The 23,716-nt window shown below is 35.6% G+C and overlaps 1 protein-coding gene across 1 annotated transcript in view; it reads left to right on the top strand.

Annotated features, from left to right (window-relative positions):
- CPS1 (carbamoyl-phosphate synthase 1) overlaps window positions 1-23,716 on the top strand; it is a 158,637-nt gene that overhangs the window by 30,316 nt on the left and 104,605 nt on the right. The window contains exons 7-16 of the mRNA XM_015831044.2: window positions 2,921-3,010; window positions 4,060-4,188; window positions 7,023-7,129; window positions 9,161-9,302; window positions 10,161-10,238; window positions 16,513-16,611; window positions 18,777-18,872; window positions 20,766-20,955; window positions 21,964-22,121; window positions 22,704-22,832. Coding sequence (XP_015686530.2) covers window positions 2,921-3,010; window positions 4,060-4,188; window positions 7,023-7,129; window positions 9,161-9,302; window positions 10,161-10,238; window positions 16,513-16,611; window positions 18,777-18,872; window positions 20,766-20,955; window positions 21,964-22,121; window positions 22,704-22,832 — 1,218 coding nt within the window. The remainder of the gene's footprint in view (window positions 1-2,920; window positions 3,011-4,059; window positions 4,189-7,022; window positions 7,130-9,160; window positions 9,303-10,160; window positions 10,239-16,512; window positions 16,612-18,776; window positions 18,873-20,765; window positions 20,956-21,963; window positions 22,122-22,703; window positions 22,833-23,716) is intronic.

The following is a 23,716-nucleotide window of genomic DNA, read 5'->3' as shown; positions in this document are numbered from 1 at the left end:
GACAATTAACCAAGCTCTTCAATTATAGCACACAATGATCTTTATTTGTTTGTTTATATTTATAATTTAGAATTATAAGGCCGCCGAGCCCAGCACCTTCTCAATCAAAAAATGGTTTTCACATAAATCAATTTATGATAACATTTATGATTTTTTATTATCAATAATAGGTTAGAATAGTCTGATAATATTTTTAAAGAGGCAATAGGCAACTCTTGTCAGAATATATTGAAACTGCAACAAATTATTTAATTTTCCTTATTTCTTTTTCTGCATTTTCAAAGTCTGGGGACTACAGTAAATTTAATAATTTCCTTGACATTTCAAAGGTCTGAGGTTATTTCCACAGAGTATGAATGAAGGTCAGGTTAGACGTGATAGAGGCTTGCCTGTGTCTTTTTTCCCCCCTTTTAATCTGGTTACTCGTATAGAAAGATTGAAAGTTTTACCTCAAACAGTGTGAACAGACCAGGAATGATAAATCTTAGTTCTTTCTGTTTCTTTGCATCAGGCAGTAGTTGTCCCTTACTAAGTAACATTTGAAAAAAGGAATGTTGTATGGTATCTTTTTGAAGTTATATTAAATCCATCTCTTGGAGGTTCATGACATTACTGGTGCAAGTTCATTTGCGCCATTTCTGCATATCAAGGAACTAGAGATTTCAGCCAAAGATGTAAATGTAAATTATGTCAGAACTGTCACAATAAGACCTCTTCTTTCCTCATAATAGGAACCATAAAGGTATGAGTCTATAGCTGTTGTCTGGGAATCATTGAGACCTCCTCTGGCATGTAGCTTTGGCATTCCAGATACATTGGAGATTGAGGGGACTGGGAAGCTCAGTATTGTATAGTGCAATAGAGTTCTGGATGAGGCCCAAAATTTAAATTGCAGAGAGGACTTCACTTTACTAGTTCACATGTTCTCTTTAGGTCTGCTTCTTTCTTTTCCTCTGAGAAGCTTCTATTTTCCTCCAGAATAGTGGTAATTCACCTGTGAAATGATTCGGTTAGGAGATTATCATCTTTTCATGAAGCCTTCCAGCTGTGAAATATCGATGTGCCAAAAGAGCCTGATTAAAAGGTGGTTATTAAAAAGATAAAAATAGTTTGCTCAGCAGTAGATCAGACATGGACTTTGGAAAAATGTGCACTTAAAATCACAGTTGTCTTAGGTCCAATGGATTTGATGAGGATGAGGAATGCTGACTTGCTTATTGCTGGAACAGAAACAAAATATAGCCAGCTTTAAGAACTACCAATAACTTGTCAATTGATCTATATCAATGTGGAGGCAGTAAAAGTGAACATTGAGCAGATGATGATAATTTTGCACAAAGTTCCTGAAAAAGCAGAATGCTGTTTATAATTACATCAATCATGATTAGAAGATTATTAAAACATGAATGAAAAGATAGAATAGGATAGAATGAATTCCTTTTTACTTTACTCCTAATATTAGAAGACAGCCACTCAGTGAAATTAACATTGGCAGTAGATTCAGAAAAGATTTTCAAAAGGATTTTTTTGGTATTTTTTACACATTACATAATTTCCATGAAGATCTCCTATATAAGATGTGATGAAATGATGGCCATAGATGTGTAAAAAGAGATAGATGGCTCTTCTGTAGCCTTGTGCCCACCAGATATCTTGAATTACATACCCTATTATTTGTAGCAAAGACAGCTACTTTGACTGGAGCCAAGAAAAGTTCTAACCGAGTATAAAGTGGGTGGGTTGTTGCTAAGGAAAAAATGTAAAGGAGGAATACACAGTATTTTAGTTATGGTAGCTAAATATTGTGTGTACTGTGCTTTTTATTCTCTTAAACTGCTCTGGATTGAGGAAGTGATAATTCACATAAATTAAATTAAATTTAAAAATGGTATGTTTGAATATCTGGAAAGGATTTATAGTAGAAGATAGGGGAGCCTCTCTACACATGAAGTAGATCTGCATAGCTATTCCAGTGAAGACAAATCTGGAGTAGATGGCTCGTCATTCTCAACCAATAGAACTCTACTTTCATTATTCATGCTAAAAAGATAAGATAGCAGTTTAAAATATTAAAATATGACATTCTCAGTGCTACCTTCCTCTGTAATTGCATAGATCTTTGGGGCATTTCAGTAGGTAATGAAATGAAAAAAAGATTGAAATGGATGCTGGGAAAATTACTTCTGCTTCTCACAGTAGCTTCTGCTACTACTAATACTATTACTGCTTCTATTCCTTTATCTCATTCTCCCTTTTGTGCCAAATAGACTACAGGGATGATACTAATTGGAACCATACAGATGTGAACCCTAGAAGAAGACAATAGCAAGTCATTACAGTATTGTTTCTGAGAGTCCAATTCAACTAAAGGAAGAGATTAATTTATACCTCTATCTATACCTGTATGTATAAAGGACCTCTCAATATGTTTGTAGCATGAGCTACATCCCAAGGTATACAATGGGGCAACCTTCCTCAGGCTGAGGAAGCCTTCATTCTTCCAATCTTTGAATTAAGGCTTCTTTGTTGGGGATTCTCTATGGCATGCCGTAAGCCTCTTAATAGAAGAGAACCAGAATATATAAGTTACATTGCAGAAGACGATGATTTTCAGAGAGTACTGATTGTCAATTAAAACCCCCAGATAAATTCAGGTGTAATTCAGATAAAGCAAAATTAATCAAACACTTTGAATTAATGTTGACTCTGTCCTAACTTCTTTATTTGTTCATCTGATTTATATACCAGTAGCTACCCATCTCATAAATGTGACTCTGGGTGGCATAAGAAACCAGTTTAAACAATTAAACAACAATTAAAAAAGAGTTGTATTTGGTGTGAGTTATCTGCACCTGATGCATATATCTAGTTAACAAATAAGCATACAATAATGTTTTTCTTTTTCCTAACATATGTGAAGGAGGTCAGAATATATGGCAAAGGAAATCCAATCAAAATTGTAGCTGTGGATTGTGGATTGAAGCACAATGCTATTCGTTTGCTAGTAAAGGTAAATCAACATATTTCTTAAAAAAATATTGACTCCTTTTTATGTATCTCTGGGTTTATTACTTTGTTCAGGACTAACTGGAAAGCTCGGTTTGCTAATTTCTCAAACAGTATTTGAAATGCTGAAATGCTGACATTGACATATTAAAATCTTATTGGAGTTGATAAAATCTACTGATGTTTGAATGTGTGTGTATTTGTATGTGCATATGGACACATTAATGGAGAAGAGAAGGGGTCTTCTCATGATGGGCGACCATACTGAGAAAGCCAACAACTGCAACCATTACAGAGATGTGCTCCACTTATATGAGGGGTTCATATTTATATGTGTTTTCACTTTATTTTATCCTGAAAACAACCTTGCGAGATTAATATTTATTTTAAAGACTTTATTTTAAATACATTACAACTAGACCTTGTTCAGCGACTACCTTAGACAGTGACTGTTTGCAGTTACAATGGTGATGAAGCCAATCTTTGGTTTCACAACCAACTTTGATGCCAATCCTCTTATGGATGACCTTTTCAGGCCTGCAAAGCAAAGGAAAACGAGTAAAATCGTGAGCACCCTCGCAGTTTCACTTAGCTACTGCTTCATCTAATGACTGAATTGCTAGTCCCAATAGTGGTTGCTAAATGAGGACTCCCTTTATTTGAGAACAATTAAATATATATATTAAACCCATATTAAAGAAGAACTACCTCTTTATATATATTTAACCTTTACCTCTAGTATATAGTTAATCAAGAAGTCTTTATGGAGAAATGCTCTAGTAGTGGGATACTATTTAATACTGTGGTTACCTCTAAAGGTGAATATGACATTCAATTATTTATACTTCATTTTCAGAGACAACCACAGTGATTAAGAATAGAGAGAGAAAACTCTCTTTTTTTCCCATTTGCTTGCAACCAGCCAAATCTAAGCGGGCTGTATTAAAATGGATTTTTCTCATATTCAGACTCATTATCCTATTAGTTGCATCACACATAATCTAGTTAATTGCCTAACAGCCTTTGATGCTGTCCATCCTCTTTTGTTGTCAGAGAGGTGCTGAAGTTCATTTAGTGCCTTGGAATCATGATTTTACCTCAATGGACTATGATGGACTTTTCATTTCTGGAGGCCCTGGTGATCCAACCCAAGCACCAGAACTAATTGAAAATGTCAGGAAGGTAAAGAATGTATATTGGAATCAATGTTTTTGTTATGATGCTGTTGACTTACATTACCCATGGTTTGTTTCTTTATTTGCATTTCATTAAAACACTACCCTTGAAATAAAGATGAAGAAAGTGGTGGATTAGAGCAAAACACTATAAAAGGAGACATGAAGACAAGTCATTAGAGGCACCCAGAAAAAAACTGAAGATTATAATTAGAGGAGAACAAACTCACTGATACAAAATGGAGAAAAGTTTAACTCTGGAAGAATTCAAGAATATCTGGCAATAATATGCTCAGAACTTTCTCTCAAGATTGTGCACTACTATAGAAATGGGTTTTAAAAAGGAGGTAGAATACAACTGAGAATCAGTCTGTTTTGGATAGGGATTTAAAAATGACAGTCTACAGTAATGATACGGACAAAGATGTTACACAGGATTTACAAATGAAACCGGCTGATGTTTTAATAGCTAAAAGGGATACACAAATAAATTATAAGAGTTGACTTGGATATGTAGAGTTAAACTCAGAAGAATGACCTGGACAACTTATCTTGGACTTACAAAGGAGATGTGTAATGAAAGAATTTCTGAGAAAAGATCAAGAGAAAATGAAAATAAATCAGCTTTTGAGACAATACTTAAAAGGAATAAACATTTTAAAATGATTTTTAAAGCAGAAATAGGGAATATAAAATTGGCTTAATTGAATAAGGTTAAAATATATGCTTTGTCTAGCAGCTTTTAATGAGTTTTTCTTGACCAGGATTGAGGCTTTAAATATTTGGTTATAGATAAGATGTGAGTAGAAGACATTTCTCTGTGTTTTAGAGAAAGTAGTATGCTTGTTCCTTCTTAAAAATTGAAGGAAATGGTTAAACTTGTGAAGGAGTTTCTGAAAAGAAAATAAGAAATTAAATTGTGGGACAATATTTGAAGGGATTAAAGATCAAAATTTTCAATCTGTTTTTTCTGATAGATCTTAATGGAATTTTTTCTTGATTAAGTTTGAATGATGAGGCTTAAAATTGTTTATAGATACAGTATGAGATGAGATATGGGAAGAAGATATTTTTTGTTTTATTGTTTTATTTTTAGAGAAAACGTGTTACTACTGTATGTTAGGAAAAGGAAAGGAATATGAAAATGATTACAATACATTGGTAATATCCAAGGAATAATAGAAAAGACAAGGGGTATTAAAAAAAACTAAATACCGGTACCTGTTTTTGTTTTACTGATTATTCAGTTTTTTTATTGTATAGACTACAACAAATTGGCAGTAACTCTTCAAAAAATGAGCATACAATCTATTTCTCTTGCCAACTGAAGAATTTGTATGATGATTAGGAAGTAATAGTTAGAAAGGAGCAAATGATTCAAAATGTTGAAAGGAATATTAAAGGTTGCATGCTGTCAGCATGTTTATTTAATTTATATGCAGACTATATCATAAGAAGTATAAACTAGAAGAAATAGAAAGTGCAGCTAATGTTACTGGGAAAAATACCAGTGATCTCAGATATGCTGGTGTACACCTCAGTGGCTGGTTGTGAGGAAGATAAGGATTTTTTTGTTGAAGGGGAAAGAATACAATACAGAAGCTAGAATGCTGCTAAACATATCTGTAACAATCTGGAAGATTACATTATGTCAGCAAGCAATGCCAACCCAGTAGAAGTAGATAGAGAAGAAGGTGGAATAATAATAGACTTTATCTTCCTAATTTCACAGGGAATATTAAATCACCAAATAGCATTCTGAACAATTGAAATATATACAAGAAGAAATGAACTTCTATTACTTGGATAAATAGTCCAAGTAATAAATAGAATACTCAAGTGTCCAGAAAGCACAATAACAAAAATTGTATTGCCGAGGCTATGATTTTAACATATGATTATGAAAACCAGATCATCAGAAAGGATGATCACAGAAGAATGAATGCTTTGTGATGTTGGAGAAAATTACTGAGAATACCTTATATCACAAGAAGAACAAGTACTTGGAAGCACTAATAATTGAGCTAATCTTGAGTATTTTGGAAAATATTTGGAAAAAATCAAAAGCAACGGAAAAAGAGGCTGAAAGATAAGATAAAAAGAGGTTAAGAGAAGGCAAGGTTGCTAATACTGATAACATAAACAGGAGTGTAGAAAAAGACAAAACAGCAGTTACTATACTGACAGTTCTGGTAAACTGATGTCCACTGAATCACAAAAAAATTGGAACCAAATGAACAGCAAATGATTTCTTCAAAAATGTATTTTCCTTGAATTCAACAGACCAAAGAAGCAAACAAAATTCTAAACAACTGAAATGTACATGAAAGCAGAGTGATTGTAATATGTAGCACTAATATGGTAAAACAATACAAACTACAAAATGAATGGTTGCTAAACAGTATATTAACTGATACTACACTGCAATCGCTTATAATCTCACAATCTATGCATTCTTTTAAATGTCAAGTTCTCACATCCTACTTCAATAGTGGTGGTGGTGGGGGACATAAGAACTAGCCCTCTTGAAATTAGGATTGTTTGCTTTGCTGCCTCTACGAGACCGCTACATGAAAATGCATGAAACACTAGCCTTCTTTGAGGCAGATTTTCTGCCTCTCTTTGAACTAAAAAAGGTGCCCTGATGCAATTTCCCTTTCCATAGTTATTAAATATGTGCAAATTACTGTCAGGGAAGAAGCTGGCAATATCATTTTAAAAAGGGAATTGTTTAGAAATCAATTTAAAATACTGCCTATAACCAGAAAGAATTTTTTTTTGTTATCTCAGCAGGTGAAAGCTCCTTTTTAGTAATTTTTGATAGCAGTCTTTCCTGTCTAGGTTCTTAAAAATGATCGCCAGGAGTCTTTGCTTGGAACCAGTATGGGGAATCTCATTACTGGATTAGCAGCTGGGGCAACATCCTACAAAATGGCCATGGCAAACAGGTATGAGACATATATGTGCACATGTTCAAGAACCAAGAGACAGGAGTGTTTTTAATGATCATCCAGCACCAATCTTTTTGAGAGAAACTCAGTCAAAGTATTCCATGTTTACTAGAAAGCAATTTATGTACCTTATGAGAATCATGTCTTTTGCTACTTACGTGCAGTTTCTTCCAAAGCTGGTGTCTGGCCTAGACTTGCTATTCTTTTATGTTACAGGTAGTCCTCAATTAACAATTGTAATCGGGAATGTGAATTCCATTGCTAAGCGAGACAGTTGTAAAGCTTGATGTCACATGATTGTGCTTCCAGTTGCAGTTGTTAGGTGAAACCCATGTGGTCGTTAAATGCTTTTTGTGACTTTCTGCTGGCTTCCCCATTGACGTGTGGGAACCATGTGGGAAAGTCATAAACATTGATAATTTGACTGTGGAATGATGTAACTATCATAATTGCCAGCAGTTGCCAAGTGTCTGACTTGCAATCATGCAATGACTGTAACCTAAGAACCCACCATAAGTCTCCTCATTCAACACCATTGTAGCTTCGGATAGTTGCTGTGGAAGAGGTCATTAAATGAGGACAATCTGTTAATGGCCAGACAGAAACCCCTGAAACTCTCTGTCAAAACTCTCTCTTGTGGTAAGAGTAGAGTAGACAGACCTGCTGGAGGACAAAACTAGTAGCATATGATAGCTATACAGAGGCAAAATAAGGATTCCAGGAGCACTTAAAAGATGCAGAGTTTGAACAACACTTTTTCTTTTATAATATATGTTTTACTTAGTGACAAGTCCCATTTGCCAAAAATCTCCACCTATTTTAATCAGTAACTGTAGCATTTGCAGTTACCCTTGTCCCATTCAGTGCAGTAGCCATAGCAACAATTGGCCCCTTCACTGCCAAAAAGCAAATAATCATGGAAAAGACATCTAGTGAAGAAGTTGCTATGATTTCAGAAGCTCATTTCATGGATCTTGTGTAGTTTGTTTCCATTATGTCCCTGAAATTTGTTTTATTTAAAAGTTATCATGGTTAATTGTGTTGGCCTTGTGGAAAAAAAACTAACAAAGATTGCGAAGACACCAAATGACCAGAATATAACATGAAGAAATAATTTTATTTTAGCTGTAACATTTTTCCTGCATAGTAGCAAACAGAAGAATTTCTGGCCTTTAAATATGATTAAATGTAGTGCTTTGCTGCAGAAAAATGTTCCCACATATTTATTCTATAGTACTATTTCTCATTCAATTTATTGAAATGAAAATTCCTTTCAACAATTTATTTCAAAAGACAATATGGAAAAGTTCTCAGATGTGAAGTGTGATGTTCTTGGCCTTTGTTTAACAAAGTCACCACAAGAATCATGTGCTCTCCTGTTTCTCAGTGAGCAGCCATTTTTATAGGGTTATGCAACTTTCCTGGCTTCCCATGCTTCATTCTTGGAAGGGAAAATGTCACCAAGGAGTTTTTAACAGGCTGTTGAGTAGGAGAGCCAGTTTGGCATAGTGATTAAGGCATCAAGTTAGAAGTTAGCCAGTCATTAATTCTACTCACCTTAGGCACAAAGCCAGTGGGTGACTTTGGGCCAGTCACTCTCTCTCAGCCCTAGGAAGCAGGCAAGGGCAAACCACTTTTGAAAATCTTGTCAAGAAAACTTCAGGGGCTAGTCCAGGCAGTCACCAGGAGTCAACAATAATTCCAAACCACTCCCACACAGAGACAAAAAAGTGTGAGAAACAGGAATGCTTCAGAATAATTAGTGTGATTTACGTAATCCCATTTTCTTTCACTTCCTCCAATGAAATAATCTCAAAAACAGCACTCAAAAGAAATTTTATAGAAATTCTCAAGCAACTTGAGAATAAGATAATAAAACAGGCTCTTTCACAAAGGGAAGAAAACTTTTAAGAAATGGCAAATCAAAGTTTGGCAGAATATCAATTCACTGTGGTCATCTTCCCTTGCCTTTCACTCCCCACATGTGATTTCCTTACCAAACCATTCCTTCTCTCCCTGATTCTTCAGAGGACAGAATCAGCCAGTTGTGAATGTCTTAAATGGACAAGCTTTCATTACTGCTCAGAATCATGGATATGCAATTGATGGCAACTCTCTCCCTTCAGATTGGAAGCCTTTGTTTGTGAATGCAAACGATCAAACCAACGAGGTAAGACTTCTTTCTCTGGGTAATCTGAAGGATTTGATGAGACAGGGTGGATGTCTGCTCATCAAAGAACAAGCTGGCATCAATATTGCTTGGATTATCAGTCCCATGAATTCTTAAAGATTCTTCTCAATAAAATATTTATCTTTGGTGAATTACTGGAAAATTGATATTGGAATTATACAGTATAGAGGATACAAGGCAATACTTTTATAGGGACCAGTCAAAAATCCAAAATGGTATCTAGGCATATGACTTCCTATTCATCTGCATGTATGTTGGAAAGGGAAAGGGAGGGAGGAGAAATGCTTCTAGGCATGGTGGTGATCCCTCCGTAGCTAGTAAAACTCTTTGGTGCATTTTATAGAGCGTGCTTGATGGAAACTGAAGTTGCAGCAACAAATGGGAAAAGAAACATGAAGTTATTTCTGTTCCTTTGAAAGTTATTCAGAAGTGCAACTTGCATTCATTGGAACTCAGAGGCCTTTTTCGAAAAATAGCTAGTAGTATTTCTCTTAGTAAACTAGGGTTTCTTTTTAGATTCTGGACCCAATATTCATAGGTGATTCTCCTATAATAGAAGTAGAATTGGGTAATATTTCTGTTAGGATTTTATGAATGACAGATTCAAAACTTATGCAAAACTCAATACATTTTACAAATGCTGTTCACTCAAGAGTTGCTTATCTGTTTCCTGGACTAAGACCAGTTTGAAGATGTAATAAATTCAATTCTCCCTCTAAACTAAACTATCAAACACTTAGCCTTGACCATATGTGGGGTTTGCTAACAAGAGCATTTTAAAATTATTTTTGTTCCCAGGAAGAGGACTAACTTTATCATTTACTTTTAATCCTGCAGGGAATTATGCATGAAAACAAGCCAATTTTCACAGTGCAGTTCTATCCAGAAGGCAATCCAGGGCCAACCGACACTGAGGTATTTGATGGGGGGATTAGGTGAAAATAATAATAAAATGGTCAAACATGAGAACCTTATTCTGCAACAATACCTCCCATTTGAATCCCAATGTTGCATAGTGTGTGCATTCAGCTTTGTTCAGAATTAAAACTGCTGAGCCCAGTGCTGCAGCAGTGTAGAGAGCAAGGTCATGCTTGGTGCCTGAACAAAGCTGGTTCACATAACACAGTAGCTATTTGAGTCAAAACATTTTAAATAGTATCCTTCTCTAACATCAGAATATAGATCTATGCATATTAAAAAAAATCAGGTAGCACCATTCTATTACTTCAGAATATTGGCATGGAAACATTTCTGCTGCATTGTCTACTGCAATGTGCTCTGCATGGGGTTGCCCTTGAAGACCATTCTGACAAGCCAACTTTTCCAGAGTACAGCAGTGTGAGCAATGATGGGCATACCTTGATATTTTGTGAATCACAGATGTTGCTATTTTGTTTCTGGGTGTGATTCAAACTGCTGGCTATTACCTATAAAGCTCTATAGAGCATATGGTCTGGTGGCTTAAAAGATCACCTTTCTGCTATAGTATCTGCCTGGTTGAATCGATCTGACAAGGTTGGCACACTAAGGGTTCCTTTGATTAAACAATGTCATCTCTCAGGACCCCGGAAGCATGCCTTCTCTGTCCAATTAACAATGGCATCTGGATCTCTACATCCCATTTTTCTGTGCCACACATTCAATCAATTTTATGGTTGCAATGTTTTGCTGCTGTTGGCTTATCATATGCAGAGTCTAATTAAAAGAGTCCATTTTTTCTGGAGCATGCATTTCATAGGCAATTCTTCATTACCAGTCACATAACCATAGCCATCTTTAACAAGTATATGCAGATTTATATTCTTCCAGATATTTGAGACATACTTTTCTGAAATTGGAGACTTTGAAGACTATCAATCTTGTTTATATAATCTGAATGGCGTTTCCAAATTCCCTTGACTTTATTTAAATGCCTTAAATTCACAAAAAAATGGAGTTACTCACTGTCAGATAGATCATCCTCGCTACTTTTTCCCCAGTTCCAAGCTCTTTGTTCTTGTTTTGTCTCAGTGTGTGACAGATTATGACAAAATGAGGAATAGGCATTTGAAAGTTTATCTTAGAAGAGGTAACCAAGTCGAGATGTAAGAAATGTGGAGAAAAAGTGTTCCAAAAAGTCTCCATCTTAATTAACACACTTTAACTGAGGCCGACTTTTTTTTCAAGTTTCTGTATTCATCCCAGCTTAGCAGTAAAGATATTGTACTGAAATCTGGCCATTCTTGCTTGCTTGGACTTGCCATCTACATGTAGTTTGACACTGAATGAATCTCTTTTTCTGGGTCTAAGGCAATTTCTTGAGACTTCAGGAGAATTTTCTGTTTGGATGACAAGGATGACCGTGAAGTATTAGTACCACTTTATAAAATCTTAGTAAAACCACACCTGGAATACTGCATCCAGTTTTAGTCACCACATTACAAAAAAGATGTTGAGACTTTGGAAAAAGTGCAAAGAAGAACAATTAAAATGATTAAGGGCCTGGAGACAAAAACATATGAAGAACGGTTGCAGGAATTGGGTATGGTCAGTCTAGAAAAAAGGACTAGAACATGATAGCAGTATTCCAGTATTTGAGAGGTTGCCACAAAGAGGAGGGGTCAACTTATATTCCAGAGCATCAAAGGACAGAACAAAAAACAATGGATGGAAACTAATCAAGGAGAGAAGCAACCTGGAATTAAGGAGAAACTTCCTAACAGTGAGGACAATTAACCAGTGGAAGAAACTTGCCTTCAGAAGTTGTGGTTGCTTCATCACTGGAGGTTTTTAAGAAGAGACTTGGCAACCACTTGTCTCAAATTGTAGAGGTTTCCTGCTTGAGCAGGGGGGTGGACTAGAAGACTTCCAAGGTCCCTTCCATCTCTATTCTGATTGATTGATTGATTGATTGATTGATTTAAGGAGAATTGTGGGCTTAACTTTCCCAGTCATGCCCTAGTTTGGTTGTTAGAAAACTAATTATATGATTGTAAATGATCAGCTAAGACAGGCTATAGTAGGAAGCAGAGCAGTAGACATTTGAGGAAAACCAGTAGCGGAGAAAATGGAAAGAATTAGGTTTGTTTTTACTACCTCAGGCAAACATACACAGCAGCAAGAGACAAGAGCATTTCAAAAATGTACAAAAATGATAGGCCAAGGGACTAACAGGAACATGGCAACACAGTGAAGCAACCAGCAGCTGGATCGGAAGAATTATTTAAGCAACCAGCAGCTGTAAAAGGGGGTGTAAATATTCCATACTGAGCCTGCTCCCAGCACACAATGGAGAACCATCAATCATCATATGAACAGTAGCTCATATATTCTTCTCCTATAAACCTGGCCTTTCTGCAGAGTGCAGTTTTCTGACTTGGTATCTAAGTGTATGTTTGTCCTAAGGTTTGGGGGGTCTAACCTCCAGATCAGAGTCTGGGTCACTTGGCCTGGCAAGGTGGGAATTGATTTCATAGTATTGTGGCTACTAGAGTTCATAGCTCCTGACCAATCTGCCTCCTCCTCATACCCAGATATATCTAAAGATGAGGCTTCCGCCAGGGGCAAGACATTTGATCCCATTTTTCAAAGTCATTAGCTTTATTTTCCAATCTTCTCTTATTCCAATCCTTATTTTTCTTTGCAGAAGTTTGCATAATTATTTACTGGAGCATAACCCTATTGATGGTTTAAGCATTCTGTGTGAGCATGTAAAAAATCCCAAGAGCCAGAATCTGACCTGAGCAATAATTAGTGATGCAAGTTTTATAACTATAGCAGAATGGAGACTTACAAGAAATATTTTATAGGGATAGGCAAAGCCTGGCACCTAGCTAGCTAGAAAAATGAAGAAGCATGCACTCTCTGTCCATCTGGGAAGAAAAGCAAATGGCAGTCATCTCATAAAAGAAAGAGCAGGCATAATGAAAAAGAAACTTTAACTCTCTATTTATACTTTATTCCATCTAACTCTATATTGTGGTCAGCTAGTCATGATGTGGTCATGAATTGGCATCCCTAGACTTGGAATTCCAATAGTTTATAGTCACAATCAGTATGTCAAGAAAGGATGCTTTGTTTTGATCAAAGTTCCTTTGGTGTGTGGTGTGGTTCCATGATTTAACTCTATTTCAAAGTGCTATAGTGGACCCATCACATTGCATCATATTAGCCACTTCTCTGACCTTTAGTGGTCTCCTGGATAGGAAACATGGGGACTGCTTCTATTCTGCTGACTGGAAGTGGGACATTTTTCTTTCCTACATCAAGGCACTGCCTCAAAGCAGGTCACTTCAGCAGGTGGACTCAAGACAGCTTTGCAAAGAGGTGCCATTTGCTGTTGTGCACAACTCTACAGTTTACAAGAATAAAATCAATGATTGGTCTAATTAATTTTCAACAATGGCATATTTTTCTGGGAAACTCACAAGAAAGGAAGGAAGACATAAGAATTAGATTTGTATAATTACTTAGGACAGTGTTTTTTTTTCTAGTCTTGAGTTCCAGATGTTGGGCTTCAGTTATTATCAACTCTGAACATTGATCATGCTGATGTGATTATAGGAGTTGTAGTCAAACATCATTTGGGAGACTAAAGGCGGGAAAGGCCAATTTAGGCTTAGCTGTTGCTAAGTTTTTAGTTCTGTGTAATATTTTCTTACATGCAGTTCAATTTGGATAGGTAGAATCAGGTCCCAATTACTGATCTTTGTGAAAGAAATATGGTATATTTCTTACTATATTTCTTTCCCCTTGAAAAGACCTATTACTTTTCAAATGCATTTTGAATACATTTTCTTTATTGAAGTTGTAGAATTATGTAAATGAATTCACATGCACATTTTCTTGTTCTCATATATGAAAATGAAGCTTAATCCCCTGCCTGTGATTTCTCCTGGTAATCCCACGAGCAATATGTTGAGTAATTTGGTGAGTGTAATAAGAAAACAGCTTCAGAATGTGCAGGAAAGGTAAAAAAAGGGATGTAATAGTATTCATTGAAGTTATTGTATTCAAAAGACATTTTAGAAAAAAATGCATTTTAATTGCTTACTGTCTTTCTTGCTTTACTGGAAAAAGATTGAAATTTATCAAAGACAAGGAATAAATGTGCTAAATGGAACAGGAAAAAAACCTTTATAAATGTTGAGCTAATCCTTCAGTCTGAATTTGGGAATCTCTGTAAGACTGAAACTTTATAGGTGGGAAGGGCAGGTAGATGCAGATGTCCAACTTACAAGGCAGAAGCAATGAGTTTAAAGAAGTTGGGAAGCATCTCTGTCTATCTTGATATCCAGATAGGAAAAAAGCGGGAAAGTTATCTCCTAAAACACACACAGAAGATAAAAGATCTTGAATTCTTAAGGCTAACTGAAGCCATCTACCTCAGAAGGCCTATGGAAAATTACTTCCTAAAACAGAATGGAAACAGAGGAATGACAAATATAGGATATATTAAATTCTCCCAAATGAAGAAAACCTACCTTCAGAACAAAATACATAGGCCCAATCACCACTTTGTGCAAGATGCTCAAGAAAAGGAACTCAATGAATTAAAATATTGTTCACTAAAAGAGATTCTGGCAGATGCATTCGCCAAGCCTTTACTCCAAGATTGGCATGACATTCTTCAATACATTATGAGAATTGTGATTGGTGTATGAGTCAGTGAGAAGAGAAATTAGAGGCCCAATTCCAGGGATACCCAATCTTCAGTGCACCACAGGGAGGACAGTTAGCTAGGTGCCACACTTTGTCTATCCCTGTAATACGTCTCTTAAAATTAACACTATTTCTGTCATAAAGCATGCTTTCCTAATCCTTGGCCAGATTCTATTTTCATCCTCAAGAAGCTCACCCACACAAAGGACTATAACCTGCAAGAATGAAGTGAATAAATAATGCAGTAAATTCAGGCCTGGAAAATATAGCAAGGGAAATTTTCATAAGATTCATAATGGACAACCACATTGCTTATTCAGTTTAAACTTCTGAGGCAGACTGTTATTATATCTTTGTAATAAACAAAGAAATTAAAGATGGGTAGATTTGCTTCATAATATGAGCAAGCTGATGTTATTGTCCAATAAAATCCCACACAATCGAAATCCACATTTATATGAGACTCTGTTGTAAATCAACAGCAGAAAGTCCTAAATGGCATTTAGATTTTCATGCAGATTATATGAAAAGTGTGCATTAAATTTCTTAGGCCCCTGGTTGTTTAGCTTGCTTGGGATACAATGCAAAGAATTTATCTATTAATTAAGTTAACTATTAATTAAAGTAATTAGGTTCACAACCTAATTATCAAGAGAATGCTAATGATACTAAATAGCAAATTCTGGAGAGGTAATTTTGCTGGGTTGTTAGGTTATTGTAGTAAAAACATTCAAATCCTTTGCTTATGATAGTAATAGAATTTATGTTAAATACTTCTTTATGTATATTCATTTGGGGGGAAAAAATACAGCATCTGACTTTTTGCCTAACTGCTTGTTTTTATGTCCCAAACTGAGCAGAACTGAAGAAGTGAAACTTATTCAAGGAAAAACAAAGTCCAGTTGCCTTTTGAAACCTTTGGGACAACCATGACCTGGATAACTGAGAATCTCTGTAGACTTTTGTTTGCTTTTATGTTAAAATGCTTGGAAAAATTGGTTAGGATCAGTAATCTGAAGCAAGCCTGTGTATGTGGAAGAAGATGATTGAGAAATAATAGAGGTTAAATGTAATGGATAGAAATTGTGCCTCCTGAATGACTTGTGTGGCTATGCTTTTGTTTTTTTTAATACTTTTCCCTGACTCTCTGGAAATTTAAACGAGCCCTGGACATAGGTCATCTCTCAAGAACAGGGCTGAACCCTACACTGAAATGGGTGAAGAAAAAAAACATAAGACTTAAGAGACTTGCATGACTTAAGAAAGTTTTATCACAGAGTCAGAAACATCCTTAAAGGAGGTTATGTTTAGGACTGTTTTAGATCAGTGGCTCCACAGGACAGCCAATAATAATTTGTTCTCCTTTACCACATAATTTGTATTGTAGTTTTTCTCCTTGTGTACAGGATCATACTTTATGCAACATGAAAAGTACACACTAGTTTGAATTAACTACTGTGCCAATGATAATTCTAGAATTCTATTCAAATGAGGTAAATAATATAGTTTTTTTTTGGAGGCTGCTACACTTTATTGTTTATTTTTCTAGTTCATATTTGATTCATTTATCTCACTCATCAAGAAGGGAAAAGCTACAAGTGTTCCTTCAGTGCTACCCAAAACCACAGCTGCAACTTCAAGAGTCGAGGTCTGTATATTACTGTGCTTTATTTTGCCTTTATCTGAACTATTAGCCATACTGATTATTGCTGTTTTATATGAGCTGGATAGAAAAATTACTAGAAAACTGCATAACAAAAATTCCTTGCTAAAAATGTCTTGATTTTGTTACACGTGAAACTTATATTAGATAAGATAAGATAACCTTTATTGTCATTTTTATACTGTGGGCACAATGGCACACATCAAAAATGAAATTTAGTTGCCCGCTCTCAAAGTGAAACACATACATGACACACACCTAACCATACTATGAACAACATATGTATAGACCCACATCCCTACATATATGTAGCAAATAAATATTAAATATTGTCCATCTTGAATATATAACGGAAGGAGGAAGCTTGAGAGTTCGCAAGATTAATGCTGTATGGAATGAAACTCTGGCTGAATCTGGATGTTCTGCTTCGGATAGTTTTGCTAAAAACACTAGTTTTGCTCCAGATGATTATTAATATGATGGAGGTTGGAATGCATCCTTTTAGTACATAAAGGAAAAAAAAATATTGATTTATTTAAAGTTATAATCTATTAGATCTTCATGCCATAGAACAGGGATGGCGAACCTTTTAGAGACCGAGTGCCCAAACTGCAACCCACTTATGCATCGTCGGGGGGGGGGTATGGCCAATTGGGTGGGCGTGGCCCATTGGGTGGGTAACAGCAGACTGGGTGGGACTAAAAAGTTCAATCAATCAATTCCAACTTTGCAAGATCTTTTTTTTCCCGCGAGAAGTTGAAATTGACTGGTTGATTGAACCTTTTTTTTTGTACATGGTGGTGCAGGCCTAAAGCGAAAAGGTTTTATAAAACCCAGCTGAAGGCCTAGGACTGGGGCGACGGCGCGCATGCCCACAGAGAGGGCTCTGAGTGCCGCCTCTGGCAACCGTGCCATAGGTTCGCCACCACTGCCATAGAACATGTCTCCTTGAGGTTTAATCTGAGCCACTGTTCATCATAGTTCTGTTTTAGAACTTGCTTTGAATGGCAGACTTGTCTAGTAGTCACAAGAAAGATTTTTGCTTACATTCCAGAGTGCTGCAATCAGCCTCTTCTTACCTGGGCTTATGGAAGAAGAGTTTCCTGACTAAATGTTCATTTCTACTATTGTGGAGACATCCTGATTTAACAAATTTTATTTGTTATTGCAATTTATCCCCCCATACCCCCAACCTAGCAGTCTGGCATGAGAATCATAAAGTCTAACTTTCCAGCCCCTTAAGCACAGACTCTGTTCCTTTGAACAAGCTTAAATTCATGATTGGCATCCATCAGTATTGTTGTAGCTTAGGGTTGAATTGTGAAGTCCTTGATGCTGTCTGAGTTTAGTAGTTCACATGCAGACATTTTGTAACCTAACTAGGTAACTTGGAAGTTGCCTAGCTTGCTGGAAGGCTTTAGGCACTGAAGATGTTACCTAGTCAGGTAATGAAATGTCTGCAAGCAAACAACCAAGCTTAGACATGAAACAAAATCAATGATTTGAGGCTGGAATGTTTTGAGGTTAAAATATTTTGCATATGTTAGTTTTGGATTTTGTCACGGGAAGTGAATAGTTCTTTAAAGAGGGTCTCCTTTGGACAACAGTGATTCTTATGATGTCTTGACAGACATTATGAAGTATGTTTGTAAGCTTACTTATTTGGCTGAATGTGCATTAGCAAATTCTAGAAAAGTTCTCAGGTTGAAAAATAAATATTTGCAAAGCCGTACATTCAGCCAAATAGTAAGCTTGCAAACATCCCTTAGTGTAGGTTTAAGCAATGTGCCATGCTATGCTATGCTTTGGGGGCAGGGTCAGTCCACCCACTCTAATGAAGTGATCTAAATAATAAGAATTTATTAGCTTTTCCAGATCACATGATATTAGAGCTTCAAGAATTCCCAGCTGGCTAGCTACCCATAGTAGTGACTAGGGTTTGAAATGCTTGAAAATTAATGTCCTTCTCATTGCAATTATATAATCAACAGGAACAGAGTCAAAGGGGATGCATCAATTATTCCTGTTAGAAAGAAAGAAGTTAGGATACAGCTTCATTGATTTAAAAAGATTGAGATGGATTGCCAAAAATTGATTGATTGATTGATTGAATAAATAAATAAATAAATAAATGACTTGATTATTTTAAGGTTTCCAAAGTTCTCATCCTAGGATCTGGTGGTTTGTCTATTGGTCAAGCAGGAGAATTTGATTATTCTGGCTCCCAGGCTGTGAAAGCCATGAAGGTAAGAATAAGGACACTGAAATGTTGGCATGTGCCATAGCCATTCCTGCTCTTCCAGACAGGAAGAGTTTGTTCTGCTTTTATAAAATCTTTGACACAATATAGAAGCATGACATAACTGCCTCTATTATTCCTTCTAAGTGGACTCCATTATTCATAAGCATGCAATGAAATAATTCACATAAATGTTTTAAAGTGTTTTACTATAAATGGTAAAGATAGTGATTTATTGTGAACAAATGCATTTTATTATTTTCCAAGTTCAGCTTGGTATCTGTTACTCTGTTCCCAGGATGGAAGTGCAAAGAATATTTTAAATGATGTGGCAACTGACAGGTAACAGATCTCTGGGTTAACCAGAGCACAAATCACCATGTAGGCTAAGCTTACTGAGATGTTCAGGGTTTATGTATGCTATTACTATACAATAAACTTCCAGTAATTTTGGTGATGCAGCAAAAATGAAGCATTATGACCTCATTTGTAACTTTGTATGAGACCCATATTTGCCAAAGCAAGTAACAGACTTTGAAAACCTTGAATTATTTATGAAATAGTATACTTATAGGGAATAACTTTATAAATAAGGCAATAATTAGGTTTTCCACTGTACATGTAGTTAGGAATAAAGGAATCTTTTACCTGTGTTCATGTTTGGATTTTTGTATAATATCTTTCTAATAAAGAGATTAAAGTTATAATAGCATAGTATGAGGTATGGATTACAAAGTGTAATTTCATTCTTTTTTTGAGAGAGAGAGGGAGAGAGAGAGAGAGAGAGAGAGTGAGAGAGAGATAGAGAGAGAGAGAGATTGCCCAACAGATTTCTGGTTGCAAAGAACAATTCTCCATTTTGAGAAAATGTGCATGATCCACCCAAGTGAAATATTTTTCAGTTCTAGTGATTTTTTTTGGGGGGGGGGTTATCTATTGAATCCAACACCATTTAAAGAAGTTTAACATTGTCTAGATATTTTTCTGTTACATTTTGTGATGTAAAAAGTGAGTTAAAGGTGTTTTTTATGGGATGTGTGACAAGGGAACTTTGATTATAATATTTCAGTCACAAAAAAATCTTTTTTTTTTGGTAAAATTTTTATTATTTTTTTCCATACAAATTTTTGGTGAATTGTACAAAATGTCCTTTCTACTAATGGTCTGCATGGGGTACATTTTTTCCCAATTTTTGGAAAACATGTTCATAATTATGAAGGCTGGGAAGCTTGGACTTTCCAGGCTAAAGTTTCAATGTCTGATTAAGGTGATACTTAGCTGATTTAATAAAAAACATTAGTGAGCCCCTAAAATTGGCAAAGTGAATTAAAGTGAATTAAAGATAGCCTATGGGAAAGGACCATTTCACTGAAGATATGCTATCTGAAGATAGCAAATCAGAAGGGAAAAATGTATTTTCTTAATAACAAAAATAATCTTATTTCCCTCTTCTCTATTTTCTTGCTTTCTATTTTACAGTTAAAAAAAATATTCTGTTTTCCATTAATCTTGATAGCTTGACCTCTTTCCTCACTACCAGTCACCTGTCCAGATTTGCTGCTAAATCAGCCTTTCTAGAAATGACACTTATTCTTGGTGTCCTTGCCTTTGGCAGCATGATTTGCAACAGTAATGTAGTCAAGACTATTTGCATGATAAAGCAATAATAACTGTGCCAAACTACAACTGCCATTGCAGACCTTCCTCTGAATTATTATAATTGTTTAAAAGGGCAGCTACACAAGCTTATGAAATGATGCAGCTGCTTGTTGAGCACTCCCAAGTACTCAAAAGGCCATTTTTACCTTTAAATCAAAGTGTTGACAGCTGGCTTATTATTTAATTTTACTTTATAACTTTATATTTACTTATGTAAATTCATTTTGTTTTGTTTTTCTAGGAAGAAAATGTGAAAACTGTTCTGATGAACCCCAACATTGCATCGGTTCAGACAAATGAAGTTGGCTTAAAGCAAGCTGACACTGTTTATTTCCTTCCAATCACCCCACATTTTGTTACAGAGGTCATCAAAGCAGAACGACCAGATGGATTAATTCTTGGCATGGGTGGGCAAACTGCTCTGAACTGTGGTAAGTTATGGGATTTCTCTAACGCAGCTTAGAAAATCCTAGGCAGGTAATCATTTATTTACCAACTGTTTGAAGTTACAACAGCACTGAAAAAACTGACTTACAACCAGCTTTTGCCTTAAGATGGTTACAACTGAAACCATGATCAAAATTTGGGTGCTTGGGAATTGGCATGTATTTACAATGTTTGCAATGTGATCACCAGGGTTGTGTGATCCCCATTAGCAACCTTCCCAGCCAGTTTTTGATGAGCAAAGTCAATGGGGGAAGCCAGATTCACTTAAGGACTGCAGTGATTTGCTTAACAACCATTAGCAATAGAAATTCTGGTCTCATTATGATAATAAGATGAGGACTTCCTGTATCTGTGAGAAAAAGCAACATAGACCAAATGCAAAATGTGGGAAAGGAAGGATTTCAAAGAGACTGTGTCTTAATTAAGTGGCTTGGAATTCAACACTTTCTAGAATCCATGTGGTTCTGTTTCTTTTGGTTTGTCAGTTCTGTGGGCTTGACAGGCTCCACCATTAAAGGAACACCATCTTCAGGGACTCTGGGCTTGGCCTTCTCAGGGACTCTCCCTCCCAATTCTGCTTTCTCTCAGATATCTTGACAACCCCCCCCCCCCTTTGCTACATTTTTAGAGTGATGTAAAAATGTGATTGTTCAGAAAGACATTTGGGGAAGAGTAAGATCATGCTATCTGGAAAGGTACATTAGTTATCATTTCATTAACCAATATTTGTTTTTAATTTTCAAGCAATATTATATGTTGCTCAGAGTCTGTGGAAATGGAATGGCATATAAATTGTATAAATAACTAACTCCCACTTTTCTTCTACCAGAATAGAATTGATGCACATTCATGTCAGCTGGCCCTATATGACCCTATACGTAACATGATGGCCTGCCTTCACTTCCACATCATAGCTAAAGAATCAGTTATTAAGGAGGAAAGATTTCCGAACATTTTTGAATGCTAATTGTTCCAATTCATTCTGTGTACAGGAGTGGAGCTGTTTAAGTGTGGCATTCTGCAGGAATATGGAGTGAAGATCCTTGGAACATCGGTTGAATCTATCATGGCTACCGAGGACAGGCAGATGTTTTCAGACAAGCTGAATGAAATTAATGAGAAGATTGCTCCCAGCTATGCTGTGGAATCGGTAAATCAAATTTAAAATAATAAATCTGGTGATAGTTTGAAATGGTTGAACTGGTGATGTGGCTAAGTGTGGAGGCCATGTCATCCTAGCTGTGGGGACAGGATTTATTTCTCCATTTATCATTGCTCTGAATATATTTTGACTCACAAATGTACATATGAAGAAGGCAGAAATAAAGCATAATTCCAGTGAAGGGAATATATGGCATTCCATTTGCAGGCAGGTCTAGCCTATATTGTGAAAGTTCCTCTTTCAGTCTATTATTTGTCCCACTGTCTTTGCATGAACAGTGGCACTGCTGCAGCAAACTTTATCTCTCCAAAGATCTTACACGTTGAAAGGTAAAGGTAAAGGTAAAGCCCAACAAACTTAGCTTTCCCAGATTTTTTTTATGAAAGTTATTAGAGTTAACTTATCTACCATTTTGTCCTAACTGAACATTAAGAATTAACTTAATCGGCATCTACAGGTCTAACCTATAGCATGCTATGCAGTAATTCAATGATGCTTAAGGATTTTGGGTGCAGAGAGGTTTTCTATCTATTATTATCTTATTTTCTGTTAATTTTTGTATTATGGCAGATAGAAGATGCTTTGGAAGCAGCAGAAAAAATTGGCTACCCTGTTATGATTCGCTCAGCTTATGCTTTGGGAGGATTAGGATCAGGTTTATGCACTGACAAGGAACATCTCCTGGATCTTGCTACCAAGGTATTTTTCGGGTTGTTCTTTTGGTATTTTGGTATCACATCTGGAACTCAGGGCTCATGTGCCCAGAGTCACCTTTTTGGTTACCCAGGTTACCTTGCAAGCAGAGTCATAGGTCATATGTTGGACAGCATGCACAATGAAAATTCAGTTTCAGCATATTTTTTTAGTATACTATGGGAACATCAAACACCAGCATACATCAATCAGGCGATTAGTGTAAATACACAATTATATAATATCAATTATACAAATATATAAATAATTATATAATAATTAGCATATTTAACACTGATTTGAATCCATCAGATATTGAAGAAGTAGGAAGTCTGTACATTAGACATTATCTCATTGGTACAGCTATTTTTGTTAAATATATATATAAGTTATGTATATATAACTATACCCTTATAACTATAATTAATCAAAAATAAATAACTGTAATTTATAACAAAATAAATAATCATTCTATAAAAAAGATATAAAAATTGCCATAAGTATCATAATAAAAGATGATAGCAAGAAAAACATGTAAAATTGGAATTTATTTAAAAATCATCACTCCAAAATAATAACAAGGGCTATGGTTTAAATAAAATGTTCTCAAATGATTTTTTTTAAAAAAAATTAATTAATTTACTAAGCAAAGTAATATTCCATTTCTTTTTACCTTAGTCCATGTAGTTTTGAAGCCACTAGCAAATTCAGCCTGAAAATTCATTTATCCATTTTCACCTTTTCATGTTGATATATTATTATGATAATTGATTAGTAAACAATCAATAGCCAATAATATTTAAAATTTTAATATTTTTATTATATTTGAGTTGATAGATAATCTATAGAATAAAGCAATTATTTCTGCCTAGGGAGTTTATAAAACTTTC

This window comes from Protobothrops mucrosquamatus, unplaced genomic scaffold (assembly GCF_001527695.2).
Source record: "Protobothrops mucrosquamatus isolate PMUCROS unplaced genomic scaffold, P.Mucros_1.0 scaffold_253, whole genome shotgun sequence".
In the NCBI taxonomy this organism is placed as follows: domain Eukaryota; kingdom Metazoa; phylum Chordata; class Lepidosauria; order Squamata; family Viperidae; genus Protobothrops; species Protobothrops mucrosquamatus.
This window is presented reverse-complemented; position numbering and strand designations above follow the sequence as displayed.